Below are 18,456 nucleotides of genomic sequence, written 5' to 3'. Positions count from 1 at the left end.
AATGACAATAAATAACTGTGTGCGTTGAAACAGATACAAATGTGAACAGCTATTGAAAATGGACAGCCCCAGCTTGTGCCATTAAAATGCAATGGCAAACACTAAATGAAGGCTACGCTCCTAAAATGTGTTTGGTCTATGTACAGGGCCAGTATAAATTATGATAAAGTGGAGGTCTTCCTGAAGATAAGAGAGATAAGTCTAACAATGCTCAAATCCAGGAGGAATACCTTTGTAGCTAAGAATACGAAAACAGTATTTTCTCTGCACTTGTCGCTTTTAATTATCATATACAAGTTTTATGGATTGATTTTCTTTTTTTTCATGTTACTTTGTAATGCGCTCTGTCCGAATTGTGCTCTACAATAAACTTGGCTTACCTATTACTAGCATAAATATTTATAAAGTTGACCTTTCCATGACGGTACAGTAATAACTTGCAAACACGATAGAACTACGAAGTAACAAGTAATGACCGGCAGCTTCTCTGATGAAGAGCCAAACTCTTTCCTGGCGGTGCAGATTCCTTTTCTTTGTTGTGCTTCACAATTAAGCACAGAATTGCATTCATCTAGTACAACTGTGTTTCCAAACATCTCTAGACATTATTCTAGTTAATTTACAGTCCTTACAATAGGTTAAGGTGCAGTGGGGTCATAATTGTTACCCTACCTGTCAAAATATAGAGATTAGGTGAGTTTCTAAAATTATTACCTTGTTTTGACTTTCTTTTTTTCATTAATGTGCTGTAAAGCGCTTCCATGCAGATATTTTTTGCCAATCTTTGTTGGACATAGTTCTATATAAGAGACAAGTATCATAGATTCTGTAATAGTGGCATACTGGTATATAAACATGTATAATGGCACACAATGAAGCTGTCCTTAAAATCCCTTTAACCCTCGTTTTACCAAAAGTACACCAAGCTATCCGTCCGAAATCAGTCAAATTTGAAACTATGAAACAGAAATAAAACTTGTAATGTCGACATAAAAGAATCACATTTGCTTTGCACAGACACAGTACAAAATGTTCCGTAACAGAAATTCTTCAAACAAAGAAAAGAGTTAGCAGTCCATCTCAGATGAGTTCCTTTTGGAAGAAAAACGTTTTTCTGTACAGTATAGACACACATTTACATAGAGCATCATGAACAATATCCATCTATCCTGATAAAATAGTAGTTTGTCTATTGTTTGACTTGTGTTGAAGATCTTGATATGTCGACCACACACACAATGAATCAACTGTGTCCCCATTATTGCTCAGGTTTGGTCTATAGACTTTACGAGACATAATACAGCTGTACTCCTGAGCCACTGGTCCCTATGGGGAGCTAATGCCCCTTTAAAAGGCAAAGTCGTTCATTCACACAATAACCAATGATTTCTTTACAATCAAGTCATTTCTGTACATGTCTCTGCCGTATTATTCTCTGAAAGAGCAAAGTAACCACCACCAAAAAAAGGAAGGTACTGTATTCCCAAAAATTGAAGCTGGTGGATATATCAACTTCTTGTCACAAAGGTATCGAGCAAAATGCATTTCTTTGACAACTGCACGTGGCAATTTTTTAAGTTGACGAGCTCTAATTTTGTTTCTACATCATGAGAGGCTAATATGGCACTTCAATATTGTTAGTCTTAAAATTCTTCATCACATACACTGAATGTCGATGTGCAATCTTGAAAAAAATGTGTTTTTGTATCAAGGATGCTCTCCTTCACTGACATTAGACAAAACAATCAAGCCACATCAAAGAACCTGAAACTAGCTCAAGTTAAGCGTCCACTTTTGTCTTGTGTGGCAGTTACGGAGACCTTTTGTACGTCTTTATCAGCAGAAAGCACATCCAGAGAATCCTTATTGTCGCAGCAATAAACTACATATACGTAATTTATTAACTTTGCACAGCACATTTCTAGTGGTCCATCCATTTTGATTGACATGTCTGTTTTGTGTCCTGTATTTAATGTTGATGGCCAATCGACAGCACCAGGGGAATGAGGCACCCGAGAACCAGCGCGCCCACCTCCACTTTGCTCAGTCCCTTGCCTCCGCTTGGTCCGTTCGGGGCATGAGAGTGACCCCCGCCTCCCCCCACCTCGGGCAGGACGTGAACAGTGGCGACATAGAGAAAAGTGCCGGCGGAAAACAACATGGCAACTCCAGTGGCGTTCACGTCTGACAGGGCTTCTTTACTGCTCTGTGAAAAGAATAGAAATATTAGAGAACTTGCCACATGGTTTCAGGTATCTAGGTTGGTACCGTAAATAGTATATTTGGTATAGTTCTGTATTCTAAATTTGGAGCTAAAACAAAGTGTCCACTGGCATAATGAACCTCAACAACAGGATGGAACCCATTATTAAAAAGTCAAAAAATATGGGAGGAATTGCTCAGAAAACTGATAACCGGATATTCTGAAAACACATTCTATACAATCATAAAGTATCAACACATTTTAGAACAGATTAGTTAAGTTAGAATTATTGCATATGCTGATTCCCATCACATGCATCATGTTAAGAACACTAAAATGACAAGTTTGGTCAAAGACAATTTACCTGACTGAGGCCAACAAAGGTGAGCATAGCGAGGACAGGTGCTGCCAATGCAAAAACCAGGAGGTGTTTGCGAATGCGATTTCGCTCGAGACCAGCGTGCATCAGAAATGACACAAGGCCAAATGCTGCAGGAGCCTGAGAAATATAGGACAGTGGAATCTAAGCCTGGGCACATTTAACACAAATCAGAAAATGAGAAGTTAAATTGATTATTACCTTATGAAGCATAATAGCTACGAAAACGATGAGCTGAACACTGGTTTGAGAAGTGGAAGCTGCAGCTCCCAGGGCAACTCCGTCAGCTGCCAAGTAAAAGCACAGTGAGTTTGTAACACATAACATGATCAGTAAATCAACATTTTCATATCTGTATTTGTTTTCTAAACAGATTCACTTTGAATCTACCTGCAGCGTGGACCACAAGTCCCAATGTCGTTGTGATTTTGGAGGAAGCAGCTCTGCCAGACTCTGGATCTAAACGAGAAAAAGGTAATGGGAATGCAAATGTAACACCAAATCGTATGCTTCATTTGTCAACTCAGCAGCCTATTTAAGCAAAACCCTTACCATCAGAGTTGTGTATGTGTGAACTGCCGATCTGGTCAACAAGCAGCATGAAGACAAAGCCCAGGACCAAAGAGACTCCGATGCATGCGTGGAGCTGTTCGTGGCTGTGGTCGTGTTTCACTACAGCTCCAAGACCAGCATCTGTGTCAACCTTTGCCTCCGAGACCTCCACCACTGCAGACTGTCCATGACTGTGGTGCCCTGTGGGTACAAAGACCACAGAAATCAACTACATGTAAAACTTTTCTTATAACAATCATCATTCAACAAATATTTGTTACAAACATAATACACTGGCTTTTGAACTTTGCACATTGTGTGTCCCATCTTGTGTCAACAATTAATTTCAGTGTTGTCATTCTTTTTGTTACTTTTTCCAATTTACAGTTTGTAGCTGTGCTGTAAATGCATGTCAACAGAAAGCAAGCTTTACTTTTCCATTCTTTGTAGTGAGTATAGTAGACCAATAAACTCAGGCATTGGAAAATAAAGCTTTGGGTGTACAATCTACTCATTTGTACCTTCAAGGATTTCTTCATAAAGTGCATGGACACCTTCAGGAATGATAACAGCCAACGCAGTCCCACATAGCAGCCCTGCTCCCAGAACAGTGACAAGCTTCAGCCTCTCCTGAAGAAAAGAAGACAAAGTTACCAATTCACAATGATTAAGGCATTTAACAGATAGAAATGAGCAATTAGATAATCTTTAACATTCTCGTGTTCAGGCTAGGGATTTTAAGGAGTCCACTGATAACACTAAACTATGACCCCTGATCGATTGGTAAACAATGGGGCAACAAAGTGACAACAATACGTCACACGTTTAACATATGTGTGAAATAAAACAAATCTCACCTCAGAAAAGTTGACAGCCAAAGGTATTGTCCCGGCCACATAACATCCCACTAACATCGCCAGTGAGAGCAGGCTGATCGAGCTGAAGTCGTCCATCTCCTCTCTTTCTTTTGATTAGCTGCTGCAACGACGAGCCAAACAAAAGCATCCAAAACAGGCTCTATTTGCGCTTCAACAGAGCCTAGATCCGGATCACGTCGAGTTTAAAATCATCCCCGTAAATATAAAAACCGACAATAATAAATATGCACGCAATTAAGGTCCTTGATTGGGTTAACTTCGATTTGATCACATCCGCGTTAGCCAAACACCAACGCAGGGCTCGGTGCTCAAGCTAAGCTAACAAGTCTTACTAAATCAACCAAAACACACGTTGCTGGTTCATAAAAATATTGCGTTATCGTCTTCCTGCAATGTGCAAACTCCTCGAATAATTTGTTTTAGACAGCTGTCAAAATTGGAGAAACTTTGAGAGTTGATTAGGAGCTAAACAGTTAGCAGAAGAAGCCAGCCTGTTTGGTGCTGTGCGAACTTCTTCCGGGTCACGTGTCCTATTCAACCTGCCACGTCTCTCAGTTACACGTCTGTTATAAAATAATCGTTCATTAATAATAATAAATACATAAAAACGTCTTCATACATACATATCGTATTAACCACTCCATCACAATGTTTATTTATTCATTTCTAGCTATTTCAAAGCTTGACATTATAATAAGATACCTTTTTTAAAATTAATGTTTCAGTATTACCGTACATTGTTTTTTGTCTTTTTTTTTTCCTTAGACCATATTTACACCCACCAATATCACCTTGAGCAGCCAGCCCCTTTCCAACATGGATTTGGTCATGGGTTTCCTGGTGATTCTTAGAAAACTAGATATTTTATAAAGTGGTTCTTCGTTGAGACGCACTGCCCAGCTTTTATATGTCAGTTCAAGAGAAAAGACATCACACAAGAATAGGCTACAAGAATGTATAGATTTTATAATAGCTCTATGGCTGGACGGCAGCCCTACCATGGTGAAAATAAGAGTTAAAATGAACACAAATGCTGGATCCAGCATATTTAAATAAATCCAAATTTATTTAACATGTATAGTTTGCTTTGATAGCTACACAATGACTTCGCTGCCAATCTAATAAACGATTACATATACCTGATCAAAACAGTCCTCCTACATAGAGGTCAACAACCCCGCCGAAATTATATCCAAATGATTATTTTTTAACAATTCAGTCATTTGGCGTATCACACATAATATTTGTAAAAAGAATCATTTTTATTTGTCACATTGAAGCAGTGCCTCACGATGACCAGAGTAAATACAGGCAGAATATGTCAGACTCAACATCGTCCTCAACATGAAAAATAGATTCATCATGCTGTTGTGCAAATATGTTCGGTTCAGACTGTCTCTCTCTCTCGACTAAACACATTGCAGCAGGTCCACAGAAGTGTGAGCTGTGTGTTGAATCAGGACATTGCAGAAAACTAAAGATTAAAATTTAAACAATGAGTGCTGACTGTAGAAGTTATTTCGCCAGTCCGATTTTCTTTGCCTCTGTTTCGTAAATCAACAGCCTCCACATTTTGATGATGAACACCTCTGCTTCTTCGTCAAGAACCTGCAGATAAAAGCACTGGTTACACAAGAAATTGCAGACATTAACTCGAGATATGATTTATGGGGTTAATGGGAGCCAAATCTTTGGGTCATTTGGTAATTGTTTTCTTTCTTTTACCCTAAGAAACCAAATATACAGTGTGACTGTTTTTTACCTGTATGTGTATGTAAATGGAGCTTTGTGCCACATTTGAAAACAGGTAAAACCAAAAAATGTTTAGGTCAAATAATTCTCTCTGTTGTTGCCTACTTTGCTGTGTTATACCCTTGCCATGGGCATCGCGAACAATGACAGAAATGTGGATTGTGGTATTGTTTAGTGATTGTTAACTCACCGTTGCCACATCCTCGAGAATACTCTCCGCAGAGCTGTGTGCCTTTAACTAAGATATAAGAACAATACATTTATTAAGTGTCACAAATAATTTTCTTGCATGCAATGCATTAACCCTTACCTTTGTACAGAGAAAATCAACCAGAGTAGGTTCCTCTTCTCCGATGTATTCAGCTATTTTCTTACTAATCCACGGTCGTATGCAGCGACCCATTAATGTCTGTTAATAGAAAACAAATTCACATAAAAATGCAATGCATTTTTCAGTAATTAAAAATGTTTATCTAAACAAAACAATTACCGAATCCACCATAGACCAGTCCAGCGGGTAAGAGAACAGCTCAGCTCTCCCTGTGGGGATCTTCTCGATGAGCTTTACTATGTGTTTGCGTTTCTCTTCTGTGTTGATGCTACTTTTGGACGCCGAGTTTTCCGCCCCATCCGGGCGCTTGTTGTTGTCCTCTTCATAGTCAAGGGGCACCAGTTTTCTTTTTCGCGGCTGTTCCTCTGTCTCCTCATCATCAAATTTGTTAAAAACACTATCTACAGCTTCCAGCTTCTTGCGTTTTCCTGTGAGCTGGCTAGGACTGTTAGTGGCACCTCCTAGAGGTCAAAAGAAGAAATTATTGCAGATAATTTTTACTTGATCAACAAATCCAGAAACACAGGCTGAAGGCACTATTCTGTCTGTGCAAACAAGAGGTCTCTACATAAATAGAGCAATGGCATCATTTAATTTTTTAAAGACCTGGCAATCAAAGAAGCACATTAGAACTGTAATTTGCTACCACAGAAAGACAAAAAGAGGTAAAAGGTTTAGAAATATATAGCTGTTGTTTACATCATCAGAACTTACCAAGTTTTAGGCTCAGTCCAATCTTGGGTCTGTTTTCATCGAGAGGCTGGAGCTCGCCCGTCTTCTCCCCAGGAATAATGATGCCAACTGGGGATTCATTTCCCGTGGAGTTGGGCGACACATCTCCGGACGACACGGAGGGGGCGATTGTGATGGGCCGCAACAACGGTTTGGGTTTAGTCTCCTGAGAGTCCTCTTTGTGGTGATTGTGGTCCTGCTGTTTAACTACTTCTTTGTCTTTCTCTTTCTCTTTGTCTTTGTCTCGGTCTTTATCTTTGTCTTGGTCCTTGTGTTTGCGAGAAGACGGTTCTGGAGAGTGTTTTGATGATTTCTTCTTCTTCTTCTCTTTGTGTGGCTTTTCGTCAGAGTCGAGCTTCAGCGGGGACTGTCTGTAATGCTCTTCCTCAATCTACAAACACAATGTAAAAGTTAGTTGTAGCTTTTTATACCAAACGAAAACACAAGAGCAACCAGGATGAAATGGGGGCCAAAACTTCTATGGATCAGTCACATCACTTTTTTCAGTTATGGAAACTTGATGACTTAATTATATTGCATTGTAAGAAATCTAAAACATTCATATTGTACTATGATACTGTACAGCAAGACATCACCCTGAAAAATGTAAAAAAAAAAAAAGAAAGCCCTAGCACTCACCCTCCTCAGCTCTGCGTCCGGGTCAGGGTGTCCTTCAGCCAAAAGCCTCTGTCTGAGCTCCTCCATCTCCTCCTTCTCCTTCTTCCTGTCTCGCTCATCCATCTCCACCTCCTTCTCTCGGTCACGTTGTCGTTTCTGGAGAGCGCTGCCCCTGAAATCAGTGAGGGGCATTTAAAACACACTACAATATATGCATCATCTTTGAACATTTGATGGTGATAAAATGGTCACCTGTAGTATTTTGGGTCGTCTCTGTTGTCTTCATAATCTTCGAGAAATTCTTTTAGCCTCTTAGCCTCCTTCACCTGAAAATAGAGAACTAGAGTATTCATATATGAGAGACAGAAGAACATCATTGTGTTCATTGAGTGTAGGTACCCGTTCACGGCGTCTCTCTTTCTCACGCTCCGTATCCTTTTCATAATCGCGTTCTTTCTTTTTCTCACGAATCTCCCAGTTTTTAAGGCGCTACAATGACATCACAAAACAGACACTGTACAGGAGACTAGTCATATGAATGCAGTACATTTAAATGCTTCCACACACCTCCTGGTAGGCCGCCTCTTTGTCTCGAAGTCTCCGCTCAAGTCTCCTTCGCTCGTAGACATCTTCCATGTCCTCATTGGGATCGATTTTTTCATCTTTTCTCGTTCTTTCTCTGAACATAATGTGGTGAAGATACAAAATTGATTATGAACAGCATGTGAATCGGCAAATGTGACAAAGTTAAATCATCTTTGGGAACTGCAGTTAACTCAAAAAGAAAATGTATCTGTACATCTGTGATGGCCCTAGAATTTGACCAAGCAGGTCTTCAGTTTCATCTCTAAATAGATGAAAAATATATGTATAAAGAGCATACAGATGTACTGATATGAAATATGTACGTAGTTCAGTTTCACAAGAGCCGATGGCCCTCATAGTGTCTGTTGAAAAGATTTTGGGCCTGTAGGTATATGTTGCACCTACTACACTATTGATGTCAATTTCAATTGTTTTCATAAGGGTTAACAAATTTGCTTGTAAACACAAATCAATGCCTAAATGACTGAGTTTTAAGCGACATAAAATTCCATAGGTCGAGGTAGTATTAAAGGAACAAGCCACTGTTTTTCCATACTGAAATATGTTCTTAGCTGAGCTTAGACAAGTTGATGTGTACCTGTCTGATCTTTGTGTGTGCGCTCAGTCACACAAAAAGACCAAAGATGGTAGCCTGGCATCCAGACTAATGTCCGATGTTTATTAATTAATAAACAGGAGACTAGTCTGGCGGCCCTGTCGTAGAAAAGCTACTGCTTGAGGCGGGACTAATGTGAGACAACCGAAGCGCATAGCAGCCAATGAGAACATAGCAGATGTGACAACAGAAACAGCGACAAGAAGGTTGTAGTCATTCGGACATTAACAATGGCGCTCCCTGCCACACGGAGTTCAGTAAATGACTTCTGTCGTTTATGTCAGAAAAACTTAAGAATACAAGCATACCGGAGCATTATGTTAAGTGGTTGCTTGTGTTGAAAAACTACAAAACAAAGGCGCAACAACGTGACGCCCGTTCAGGGAGCTGCTCTGATTGGTCGGTAGGCTCCATATCGCTGCGTCACTTCCTTTGAAAGCGCGCAATGGAGTGTTGCCAGATCCTCTGCTGTAAAGAAGCGAAGTCTGGTTGGCGAGACTACAAAGATGGCCCCATAGAGGCCAAAAGGGGTGAAGTTAGAAACGACCAAGCTCTTCCACATTTCCCCTATTTAAATTCGGTTACATGAGTAGTTACATGATCGAAGTATAGTTTCACAAACTTAAACATGTTGTTTTTCTAAGTGGATAAAAAGGGGTACTATATTGTAAGGCGTAATAACAGGACGTCAAAACTTAATCCGCTTACAAAATCGACATGTTTAATTTTGTGTAACTATACACAAGACTACTCATGTAACCGTATTTAAATAGGGAAAAAGTGGAAGAGCTTGGTCGCTTCTAGCATCACCCCGTTTGGCTCCATAGGAATGTGCTGGGAGAGGCTAAATGCTAACTGAGGGCACGCACAAAGACCAGAGAGGTATGCATCAACTCGTCTAAGCTCAGGTGAGAACATCTTTAAGAACGGTGGCCTGTTCCTTTAAAAAAACAAAAAAAACAAAAAAAAGTGCATGTTGATATTCTGCATTTTGATCTAAACTGTAGTGAGTTTATGATGGGCAAAACTGTCAATATAAATTCACATTTCTTTCTTGCTTTTCCTGTAACATTTTTTCATTCCATGCTCACATATTAGAATATAAAAATGGCATAATTCTCAACAAACCTGGATTTGCGGTCTTCACTGACTTCTCGACTCCGGTCTCTTTCTCTGTCCCTCTCCTTCTCTCGCTCGCGATCCCTCTCCCTCGTCCTCTCTCTGGTCCGGTCCCGTTCTCTCTCTCTGTCTCGGTGTCGGTCTCTCTCCCGTTCGCGCTCCCTCTCTCGTTCTCTCTCACGGTCGCGCTCTCCATCTCTGTCCCGATCCCGCTCACGGTCCCGGTCGCGGTCTCGGTCTCTGTCGCGGTCCCGTCGCTCGCCCTCGTGTTCGCGCTTCTTGTCTCGCTCTTTCCTCTCCTTTTCCAGATCCAGGCGTTCCTTTTCCCTTTTTCCTTTCTCCTCCTCCAGTTTCTGCCAGAAAGAAAATAAAACTGTTACGTCAATACAAAACCAACTAAAAGCATAGCAATTGCTTCAGAGTTCAACAGTCCTGCCTACTGCAAAAACCTCCACGGAATAAACAAGGGAGGCTAATCAGCTATGTGAAAACTACTGACCACAGCACAAATATATTAAATGAAAGAAAATACCAAACACACAAAAATAATAAAAAATACACCAGCCTCGCATTTTCACTTCACATACATTCAAACAGCCTATAGATGAAACAGATTAGATTTTTACTTCCTAAACCAAGAGGATGTTTAGAAGTAGGTGGTGCTGTTGATCTTCATAACCTTGACAGAAGTGTCAGGAGAAAAGCTATAGAGGCAGATGAATAACTTACAGTATATTTGTATATTGTAAATAGTTAAAACATGCCTAGCTGAGTTTCCGCATTGGAAGTTAAAACTGTAATGCACGGATCAGAGCTGTTTAAGACTTCAATTGTAAAGCTCTAGTACAGGGGTGGCCAACTAGTCAGAGACCAAGAGCCGAAATTTTCAACCTTGATCCTGTGAAGAGCCACAAAGGCATCGACCATTAGCGAGATCCCGGGGCGGTAGTTTATTGTGATTAAATAGAATGTGACCGTTTTATTGAATCACAATAAACTATAACTCTATGCCTTTTGCTTTTTTTTGTTCGATAATTGTGCTAGATTTAATGGTTTTACTCCTCACCAAGATTGAAATACATGTATATTAACTGAAATTTTGTGCTGTTCTGCTCTGACTGAGACAGAATTAGATTTTTTTTTTTTTTTAATGCTTGTATGTGGGGCCCTGCCCACTGAGCCCCCTTCTCTGATTCGCCCCTGGCCTGTGCGCTCTGTGCCTGCAGCTTCGTCCTGACTGGACTGTGCAGAGAACGCACTCTAGGCTGCACAAAGTTCATAAACTTTAATCAGGAGCCTCTGGACGTCTGAGAGTCTGTTTTATGTTGCATTTGTTACAGTTACAGTCACATGTGAAAGAAAAGTCAATGACTTTGCGTATTTCCACGTTACGATGTCGCATCATACGCTTCAAAAGAGCTCCGCTTTTTTCCATTTCCTAATTTTGATCTTTTCTGTGAATATGACGCCAAATGACATCAAATAAAGAGTAGGCTGATCAGAAACCTGAAAAGCACAGAAGCTGATCCAGTGCCACGATCTGCCTGCCTGTTGTTCAACCTACATCCCGCTGTGAGTGAAGCTGCTGCACGGGCTCCTTTTACACGCCGCCTCGAAAAGGAGGGAGATACAGACTCTCATTCATGTGTGTAGAGAGGAAACAGGGTCTGTAGGACTATGGTTGGATTTTTGGTCAAAGACTGTTACAGTTTATGGAAAATATTTACCTATTATTTTGCAAAGAGCCGCATTGTATTAAACATATCCAATCATGCAAAGAGCCACACTCCGATTGGCCGAGAGCCGCATGCGGCTCGAGAGCCGTGTGTTGGCCACCCCTGCTCTAGTATCTTCCAACAAATGATAGCTTTGATAAATTGCATTCTAATATACGGCACTTATCACTACAGAGCTGTTAGACAAGATAAACTTTATTGTCCCACAGGTGGGATATTTATCTTGGGCTATTCATCCATGGAGCTGCCAAAAATAAGTGCACATGAGACGATCTAATTTTTCTTAATTATAAAATCTAAAACATATAACAGCCATACTACATTCGATTGGTGTGTAGTCACAGTTTGTTGTGTGCTACGTAAGAGCAGAAAATGTGTCTTTTTTAGTAAACACAGTGACAAACTTTTTATCTATATTTGTTCATTTGGTTGGGACAGTGCATGTTAATGCACACACATGGGACTCGTGCATGTAAACACGCCACGCTGGCTTGTAGGCTAATTTACTGTACAGCCGTTGTCCCACACTCAAACTCTCAAAAACACTCATTCATCCGGGGCTACTGTACATGTTTTTAGTGGTAGGGGAAACCAAAGTACCCGAAGGAAACCTACGCAGACACTGGGAAGAACATGCAAACTCCACACAGAAAGGCCCCATCCGGAGATTGAACCTGGGACCTTCTTGCTTTGAAAAACAAGCGATAACTGCTGCGCCACCGTGCCGACCAACTCTACAATTCATCAAACCTTTAGCAATTTGAAATGTAATCCTATTTGTGTAGCACTTTGTTGCACATGACACAAATCACCCAAAGTGCATACATTTGCTCCAACAAAACAGAAATAGAACTTGAAAGCAATACCTACCTTGTGTGTATCTCTAAATTTACTGATCTCTCTGGAAATCAAATCTCTTTTATCGTCCTCTACCTCAATGCCACTGATATCCACCTGTACAAGCAACAGAAATCAATCAGATAAGGTACACAGTCTGGATCATGAACACATTTTAACAGACAGTGACAAGACTTGTATTCAAGTATCACACAAACGCTACCTCGTCTTTCTTCTCTCTCAGTTTCTTGACGCGAGATTGACTGTCATCGTCCTGTGAGGTAGCACTGTGGTCAGTTGCATATTCTCGAAGCAAGGCGCTAATTGTCACTTTCACTTCCTGGTCTCGGCGCAACGTGTCTTCATCCAAGACCTCTTCCTCTGTGTCTTTGGATTCACTGGCTGCTTGCTACACAATGGGAGAGCATTTTAGAAAATAAAGAATCAGAGAACTATGCAAAATATAAAATGTCATTATATTGGATTCTGTAGCACAAAACTACACATACACCAAAAGTACAATTAACACACTTCATAGACTTTTATTCATAAACTATTAAGATAAAAAAAAGGAAATGGCAACATTGTAGATATAGAGACCACATACCCCATTGACACCTTTTTTCTTGGCTTTCCACTCGTCCAGCTGGGCCTTTGTCTTGGCATCCACTTTCACCAACAGCTTTTTGTCTCCTAAAAGTAGCTCATGCAGAAGTCTGAGTGCGCGGAGGGTTGATTCAGGCTCTTTGTATTCACAGAACCCAAAACCTTCATGATGACAAAACATTCAATATTACACTTAAATCATTGTGAGGCCTATTTTTTACTTAGTTAAAATTGAAATGCTGCAAAACAAGTTTACCTTGTAGTTTCCCTGAAGCTCCTTGCACACGTTTCCAGTTTAAAACAACACCACATTTCTGCAGTAAATAAAGAAAAGTCAGCCAATACTAAATCTATGAGCATGAAGTTCTCCACCCTCAATAGGGTAGACACAGCGATACCACATCAGACATGAACAGATCATCCATTCCCACTGGCATCTCAAGAGTATCCAGTTCACCAGCGTGCATATCTATTGATGGTTTAAGACAATGGCCATACTCACCGCTAGCAACTGCCTAACCAAGAGGTCCGAAACCTTATCCGAGATGTTTCCAACAAACACAGTAGTTGTAGGAGCGTTATCGTCTGCATCATTCGACTTGGCTGTGTCAGCACCTGGCTTGGTTATTATTGGTTTTTGGACAATAGTAACTGGAGTTGTTATCAAAACCTGCAACAATATGTGAACAACAAATAAGTAACCATGACAGTATAATAACAGGTGGATCATATATTGCCGCTTGCCAATATAAGTTATGTATGCTATATTAACAAAACAAGATTTTAACGTTATAATAATGTACATTTTTGACCACCCTCTTTTTATAAGGGGTTGCCAGTAACAGTACTTAAGAGACAGCTAAGCAGTTCTTATATCAGATCGACTGTACAAAAACATACGTATTTTACAACAAATGTTAGGGTAACTCACTGGGGGTGCAGAGGCTACAACGCCCATGTGAACAGGAATCATGGGTGTACCTAAAAAAGTACAATTATCACATGAATGAAATAAGAGAAGATAAATACAACATACATGGAGTCAAAGCAGAAAAACATAAATGGTCATTATTAACAGTTTCAAAGGCCTGACATTGGGGACCTTATACCTTGATGACCTTTAAAATATTAAATAAATTGAGATGAGTAATACGGAGTAAAAAATTAGCTGTTGCTGTAAACCCACAAAATATATCATTAAAACCAATGAATAGAATAAAGGCATTTATTTCAGGCTAGGACATCACCAGCTCGTCTCCATGGAGATGATGTTACTTGGCTTTTGACTACAGGTTTTGTTCTTGTAACTCACCATTAGCTAGCATGAATTTGTAACATGATATAACACCCTAACATTTGTACAATTAACGTTGAACAGTATAACTTCAAGTGTTTCATATAGTAGCCCCTGAACAGCTCAAAGCTCTGGAAGTAGCCCTCAACTCCATAAAGGTTGACCCCTAATCTTTACAATATAAACTTATTACGGGGCTATGAAAATATAAACTGAGAGTGAACATAAACATTTTAACATATATAAAACGGTTGTAGAGTGTACATTGAACATTGTCACCTGGAGGGATTGGAGCAGCATATCCCCCAAACTGGGAAGGTGGGACCCCCGGCGGTAAAGGCTGGATGCTAATCTGCTGGGGCGGGAACGACATCCTGAAATAAAACAATTTCAGTGACTATTAACACAAAATATCGGTTTTATTTAAAGACTAGATTGATAGCGGCATTGTCAAACATCCTGGAGTCTCCAAGCGTTAGCATAAAGTGGCTAAAAAACTAGCTCATGTTAGCATGCTATACGGCTTTGTTAGCGCAGTCACAGAATGTTACTTTTACCCACTTGCTTCTTAGACTGAGTCCGGGAGAGAATTATAGCGTAGCTTGTACAGATACGAGTTCCTTATAGACACTTTAAAACCATTGTTAAAACATTAAACTTCTTCACAAAGGTGCCATTTCGTTCGAAGTGAATTGTGGGAAATGAGTACTGTTTACACGCGGCTTGTGCCCAAAATTTGGTCTTAAAGGCAAAAAGAATGTATGGTGGAAAAATATATAATTCAAACAATAGTAAATCAAATAATACAAAAGTGATTTTATTCTAAATAATAGTATTAATAACATTACCCCAAGATAGACAAAAAAAAACCTGAAAGTACTGAATGCCTATTATAACTATTAAATAAAGAGAACTTTTCAAAGCCAAACATTATCTATATGCAAGATACATGTAATTAATAAGCCCTGTCCTTGGATTGTAAAATTCAGGGAGACCAAATATGTCTATAGAAACGAACATCACGGTTTGCCTTTACTGGTTTACTTTGGGGAAAAGGACAAATGCGATAAGCTGTTGTTTTTCAACACCAGAGGGCGCTAGATATCGTCGTGTGAACCTTCCCTTTCTCACGTTTCCTGACCCCGGAAGAACATCCGGACAGAGGTTTCTCTTTTACGCGCAAAGGTAGCAAATTTAGCAGACGACCTGTGCTTGTAAATCTTTATTGTTACCGTGTTCTTTGTTAGGCCGAGCAACGTGCTTGCTCTAGTACCTATATTAATCGTCCAAGTTTGCGCATTAACTTGTGTTTTTGAATCAAATTGCGGCATCATGGTAAGGCTAGCTAAGGCAGCCAATAAGCAGGCTACACAGAAGGCTGCCCCTCCAGAAGAACTGGAGGATGATTGCAAAGAGGACGAAAACTGTGAAGAGCCGACAGATGAATGCGCCGCTGAGGATTTGGATCTTGGGGAACCGTCTCCTGAGGAGAGTGCAGTAGTAGCAGAAGAAGAAGATGAAGAAGCAGCAGCAGCAGCAGAAGCAGAAGAAGAAGAAGAAGAAGACGCAGAAGAAGAGAGTCCATCCAAAAACGACGACAACGACGAGGAGGAGGAGGAAGATGGAGATGGAGAGGGAGAGGACAACAACCACTCTGCAAAGAGGAAGGCTGAGCCCGAGGAGGACTCCCCAGATGCAAAGAAGTCAAAGACTGTGGATCCAGCATTTTGTCTCTTTGTGGGAAACTTAAACACAAGTAAAGAGCCCGATGAAATTAAAGAATCTCTCAAGCAATTCTTTGGGGAGAACAATCTTGAGGTTGTTGATGTCCGATTAAGAGACTCCAAAAAGTGTGGATATGTGGACTTTACATCAGAGGATGATGTAGAGAAAGCACTGGAGCTCAATGGCCAGATGCTGATGGATCAGGAGCTGAAGCTAGATAAAGCACGCAGTAAAGACTGCACTTTGGAGGACATAAAAACGAGAAACGCCCGCACACTATTGGCCAAAAATCTTCCCTTCTCTGCAACTGTGGAGGAGTTGAAGGAGGTCTTCAAGGATGCTGTTGACCTGCGTTTACCACCAGGAGAGAAAAATAAAGGTCTGGCATATATAGTGTTTGAGTCTGAAGCTGTGGCAGAGAAAGTGTTGGAGGAGGTCCATGGAACTGAAGTTCTCGGAAGATCCGTCAGACTGGACTTTGTTGGAGAGAAGAGCAAGAGGAGGAGGGCAGATGGCAAATTCTCGGGACAATTCAGAACCCTATTCGTCAGTCGTCTTTCAGAGGACACAACGGATGAGACACTCAAAGAAGCGTTTGAAAAGGCAGTTTCAGCCAGGATAGTATCAGACCGGGACACTGGGGTTTCAAAGGGGTACGGCTTTGTGGAATTTGAAAATGAGGAGCAATGCACTGAAGCTATGAAGGCCATGGAGGGTGCAGAGATTGATGGTAGCAAGGTGACCCTTAATTATGCCAAGCCTAAAAGCAGCAAGATTCGCGGTACTCGTGGTGGAGGAAGAGGAGGAGGAGGAGGAGGGGGGTATGGGGGATTTGGAGGGTTTGGGGGCCGAGGTGGGGGTGGAGGAGGATGGGGCAGAGGAGGAGGCTATGGAGGGGGTTATGGAGGCGGTTATGGAGGAGGCTATGGAGGGGGGTACGGAGGTGGCTATGGTGGTGGTGGTGGTGGTGGCGGTGGTGGTGGATGGGGTGGCAGAGGAGGCTGGGGAGGGCATGGAGGTGGCCCAGGGGGGCGTGGAGGTTTCAGAAGACGAAGTGGATTTGGAGGTGGAAGAGGTGGTGGGTTTTATTACTAAACGCTTAGTGTATTTGTATGATTTCTTTATTTTCAGAGCATTTGGGCATTCCACATAGCATCAATGCTTGTCGACATTTAATGGGCATTTTATGCCTATATTTTGTACCTTATCTTAATGTGCTCAATGTGACTGTAATCGGATTCGCTCTATTAAAAATGGAGATTTGAGTCTAAGGTTTTTGTGAAATATATTTTGTTTGAAATATCTGCATTGCATTTGTCCTTTTATTTTACATGTTTTATCTCTTCAATCCGTGGTCTCTTTATTAGTCTAGGTGCCAAGTTTATTACTATCTTATAAAACCTTTTGACTTTTGAGACTCTGAGTTTGACGATGTGATCATCTGTGCATTTTGTCTGATGGGCACTGCTGTCTGTCAGAAGACTACACAGTATTTGTAGTGCACTTCCTTTTTTCAATAAAAAATCTCAAGGTCCAGGTTAAATTACTGTTACCTGTTGTCATTTTGGGAAAAGGTTGAATTTAATCCTTAATTTCAACAATGCACTGACTGTCTGATTCATAGGCGAACCAAAGGACTTAAGCATGATTTAACTTCAAATAACCTATAGAACATAATGAATACTAACCAGAGAAATTCAATCCTCTGTTCGAGTTACAAATATTTCCTAATACACCAAGGCTACCTTTAAAGACGTAAACATGACCTACTTAAACATGTATATAGGACCTAGAATATCAGCCATTTGAGTTGTAAAAAAAATATATATATATATATATATATATTCCTGCACATGCGTTTTTTTTTTTTTTTTATATAACCCCAGTCATTCCAGCGTGGCAAAAGAAAAAATAAAGAATTACAAAATTTTACCACATGGGCCACAGTTTATACTTAATTTCGTCTTGTTGCTGTGGACGAAATGAGTTAAACTGCGTCCTTATGCCTAAATGATACCAATGTCGTGTAAAGCGCACGCGCACCGGTATACAGTTGTTGGTGTTTACTGTGTTTTCAATTTGACCTGAAATCTTAGATGTGTTGAAAGAGGGCTTGCTTCATGGGCACGTGGTGGACGCAAACATACCGACCTAGCCGGTATAATGTAAACAAGCGTATCTATGCCGCTTGGCTGCGTCCTCGGCACAGCTGTGGAAAATTCCAGGTTGCACCGGCAGCAGTATATAGAGATCCATAACAAACATTTGGAAAAAGGAACACTGGCCAACATGAGCGCCCAGGACCCATACCACGCCCACTGCACGAACCCACGCTTTTACGCACTCGCGATTGGCTGGGCTGAAGGTGTGTCATCAGACTTGACGTCAGAGTCCCAATATAGAACTCCTAGTACGAAAGCGAATTAAGCTTCAAAACACAGATAGGATGATTATTACAACTTTAATGTGCATACAACATTATATAATTGTGTC

General features: G+C 40.7%; 3 protein-coding genes across 4 annotated transcripts; 1 reads left to right on the top strand and 2 right to left on the bottom strand.

Annotated features, from left to right (window-relative positions):
* Nucleotides 1-579: 579 nt before the first annotated feature.
* Nucleotides 580-4,539, bottom strand: slc39a9 (solute carrier family 39 member 9). The gene is made up of 7 exons (XM_079573113.1): nt 3,992-4,539; nt 3,656-3,764; nt 3,135-3,335; nt 2,973-3,041; nt 2,784-2,869; nt 2,568-2,702; nt 580-2,206 (listed from the first exon to the last, which is right to left on the bottom strand). The coding sequence occupies exons 1-7, from the start codon at nt 4,085-4,087 to the stop codon at nt 1,970-1,972; spliced, it is 933 nt and encodes a 310-aa protein (XP_079429239.1). The 5' UTR covers nt 4,088-4,539; the 3' UTR covers nt 580-1,969.
* Nucleotides 4,540-5,255: 716 nt separating this feature from the next.
* Nucleotides 5,256-14,937, bottom strand: rbm25a (RNA binding motif protein 25a). Of its 2 annotated transcripts, none has more exons than XM_079573088.1 (18): nt 14,800-14,937; nt 14,518-14,612; nt 13,876-13,925; nt 13,447-13,614; nt 13,201-13,258; nt 12,946-13,106; nt 12,562-12,747; nt 12,372-12,455; nt 9,775-10,118; nt 8,013-8,124; nt 7,845-7,934; nt 7,698-7,771; nt 7,467-7,617; nt 6,810-7,218; nt 6,255-6,556; nt 6,075-6,173; nt 5,955-6,002; nt 5,256-5,620 (listed from the first exon to the last, which is right to left on the bottom strand). In XM_079573088.1, the coding sequence occupies exons 2-18, from the start codon at nt 14,609-14,611 to the stop codon at nt 5,528-5,530; spliced, it is 2,523 nt and encodes an 840-aa protein (XP_079429214.1). In that variant the 5' UTR covers nt 14,612; nt 14,800-14,937; the 3' UTR covers nt 5,256-5,527. The 2 variants fall into 2 exon arrangements, with proteins under 2 accessions (XP_079429214.1, XP_079429215.1); XM_079573089.1 differs by having other exon boundaries at nt 14,796-14,924.
* Nucleotides 14,938-15,363: 426 nt separating this feature from the next.
* Nucleotides 15,364-17,440, top strand: LOC306975528 (nucleolin-like). Its single transcript, XM_079573101.1, has one exon. The coding sequence runs from the start codon at nt 15,571-15,573 to the stop codon at nt 17,056-17,058; it is 1,488 nt and encodes a 495-aa protein (XP_079429227.1). The 5' UTR covers nt 15,364-15,570; the 3' UTR covers nt 17,059-17,440.
* The last annotated feature ends 1,016 nt before the right edge of the window (nt 17,441-18,456 follow it).

The sequence above is a fragment of the Gobius niger genome, assembly GCF_951799975.1.
Source record: "Gobius niger genome assembly, chromosome: 16".
In the NCBI taxonomy this organism is placed as follows: Eukaryota; Metazoa; Chordata; class Actinopteri; order Gobiiformes; family Gobiidae; genus Gobius; species Gobius niger.
This window is presented reverse-complemented; position numbering and strand designations above follow the sequence as displayed.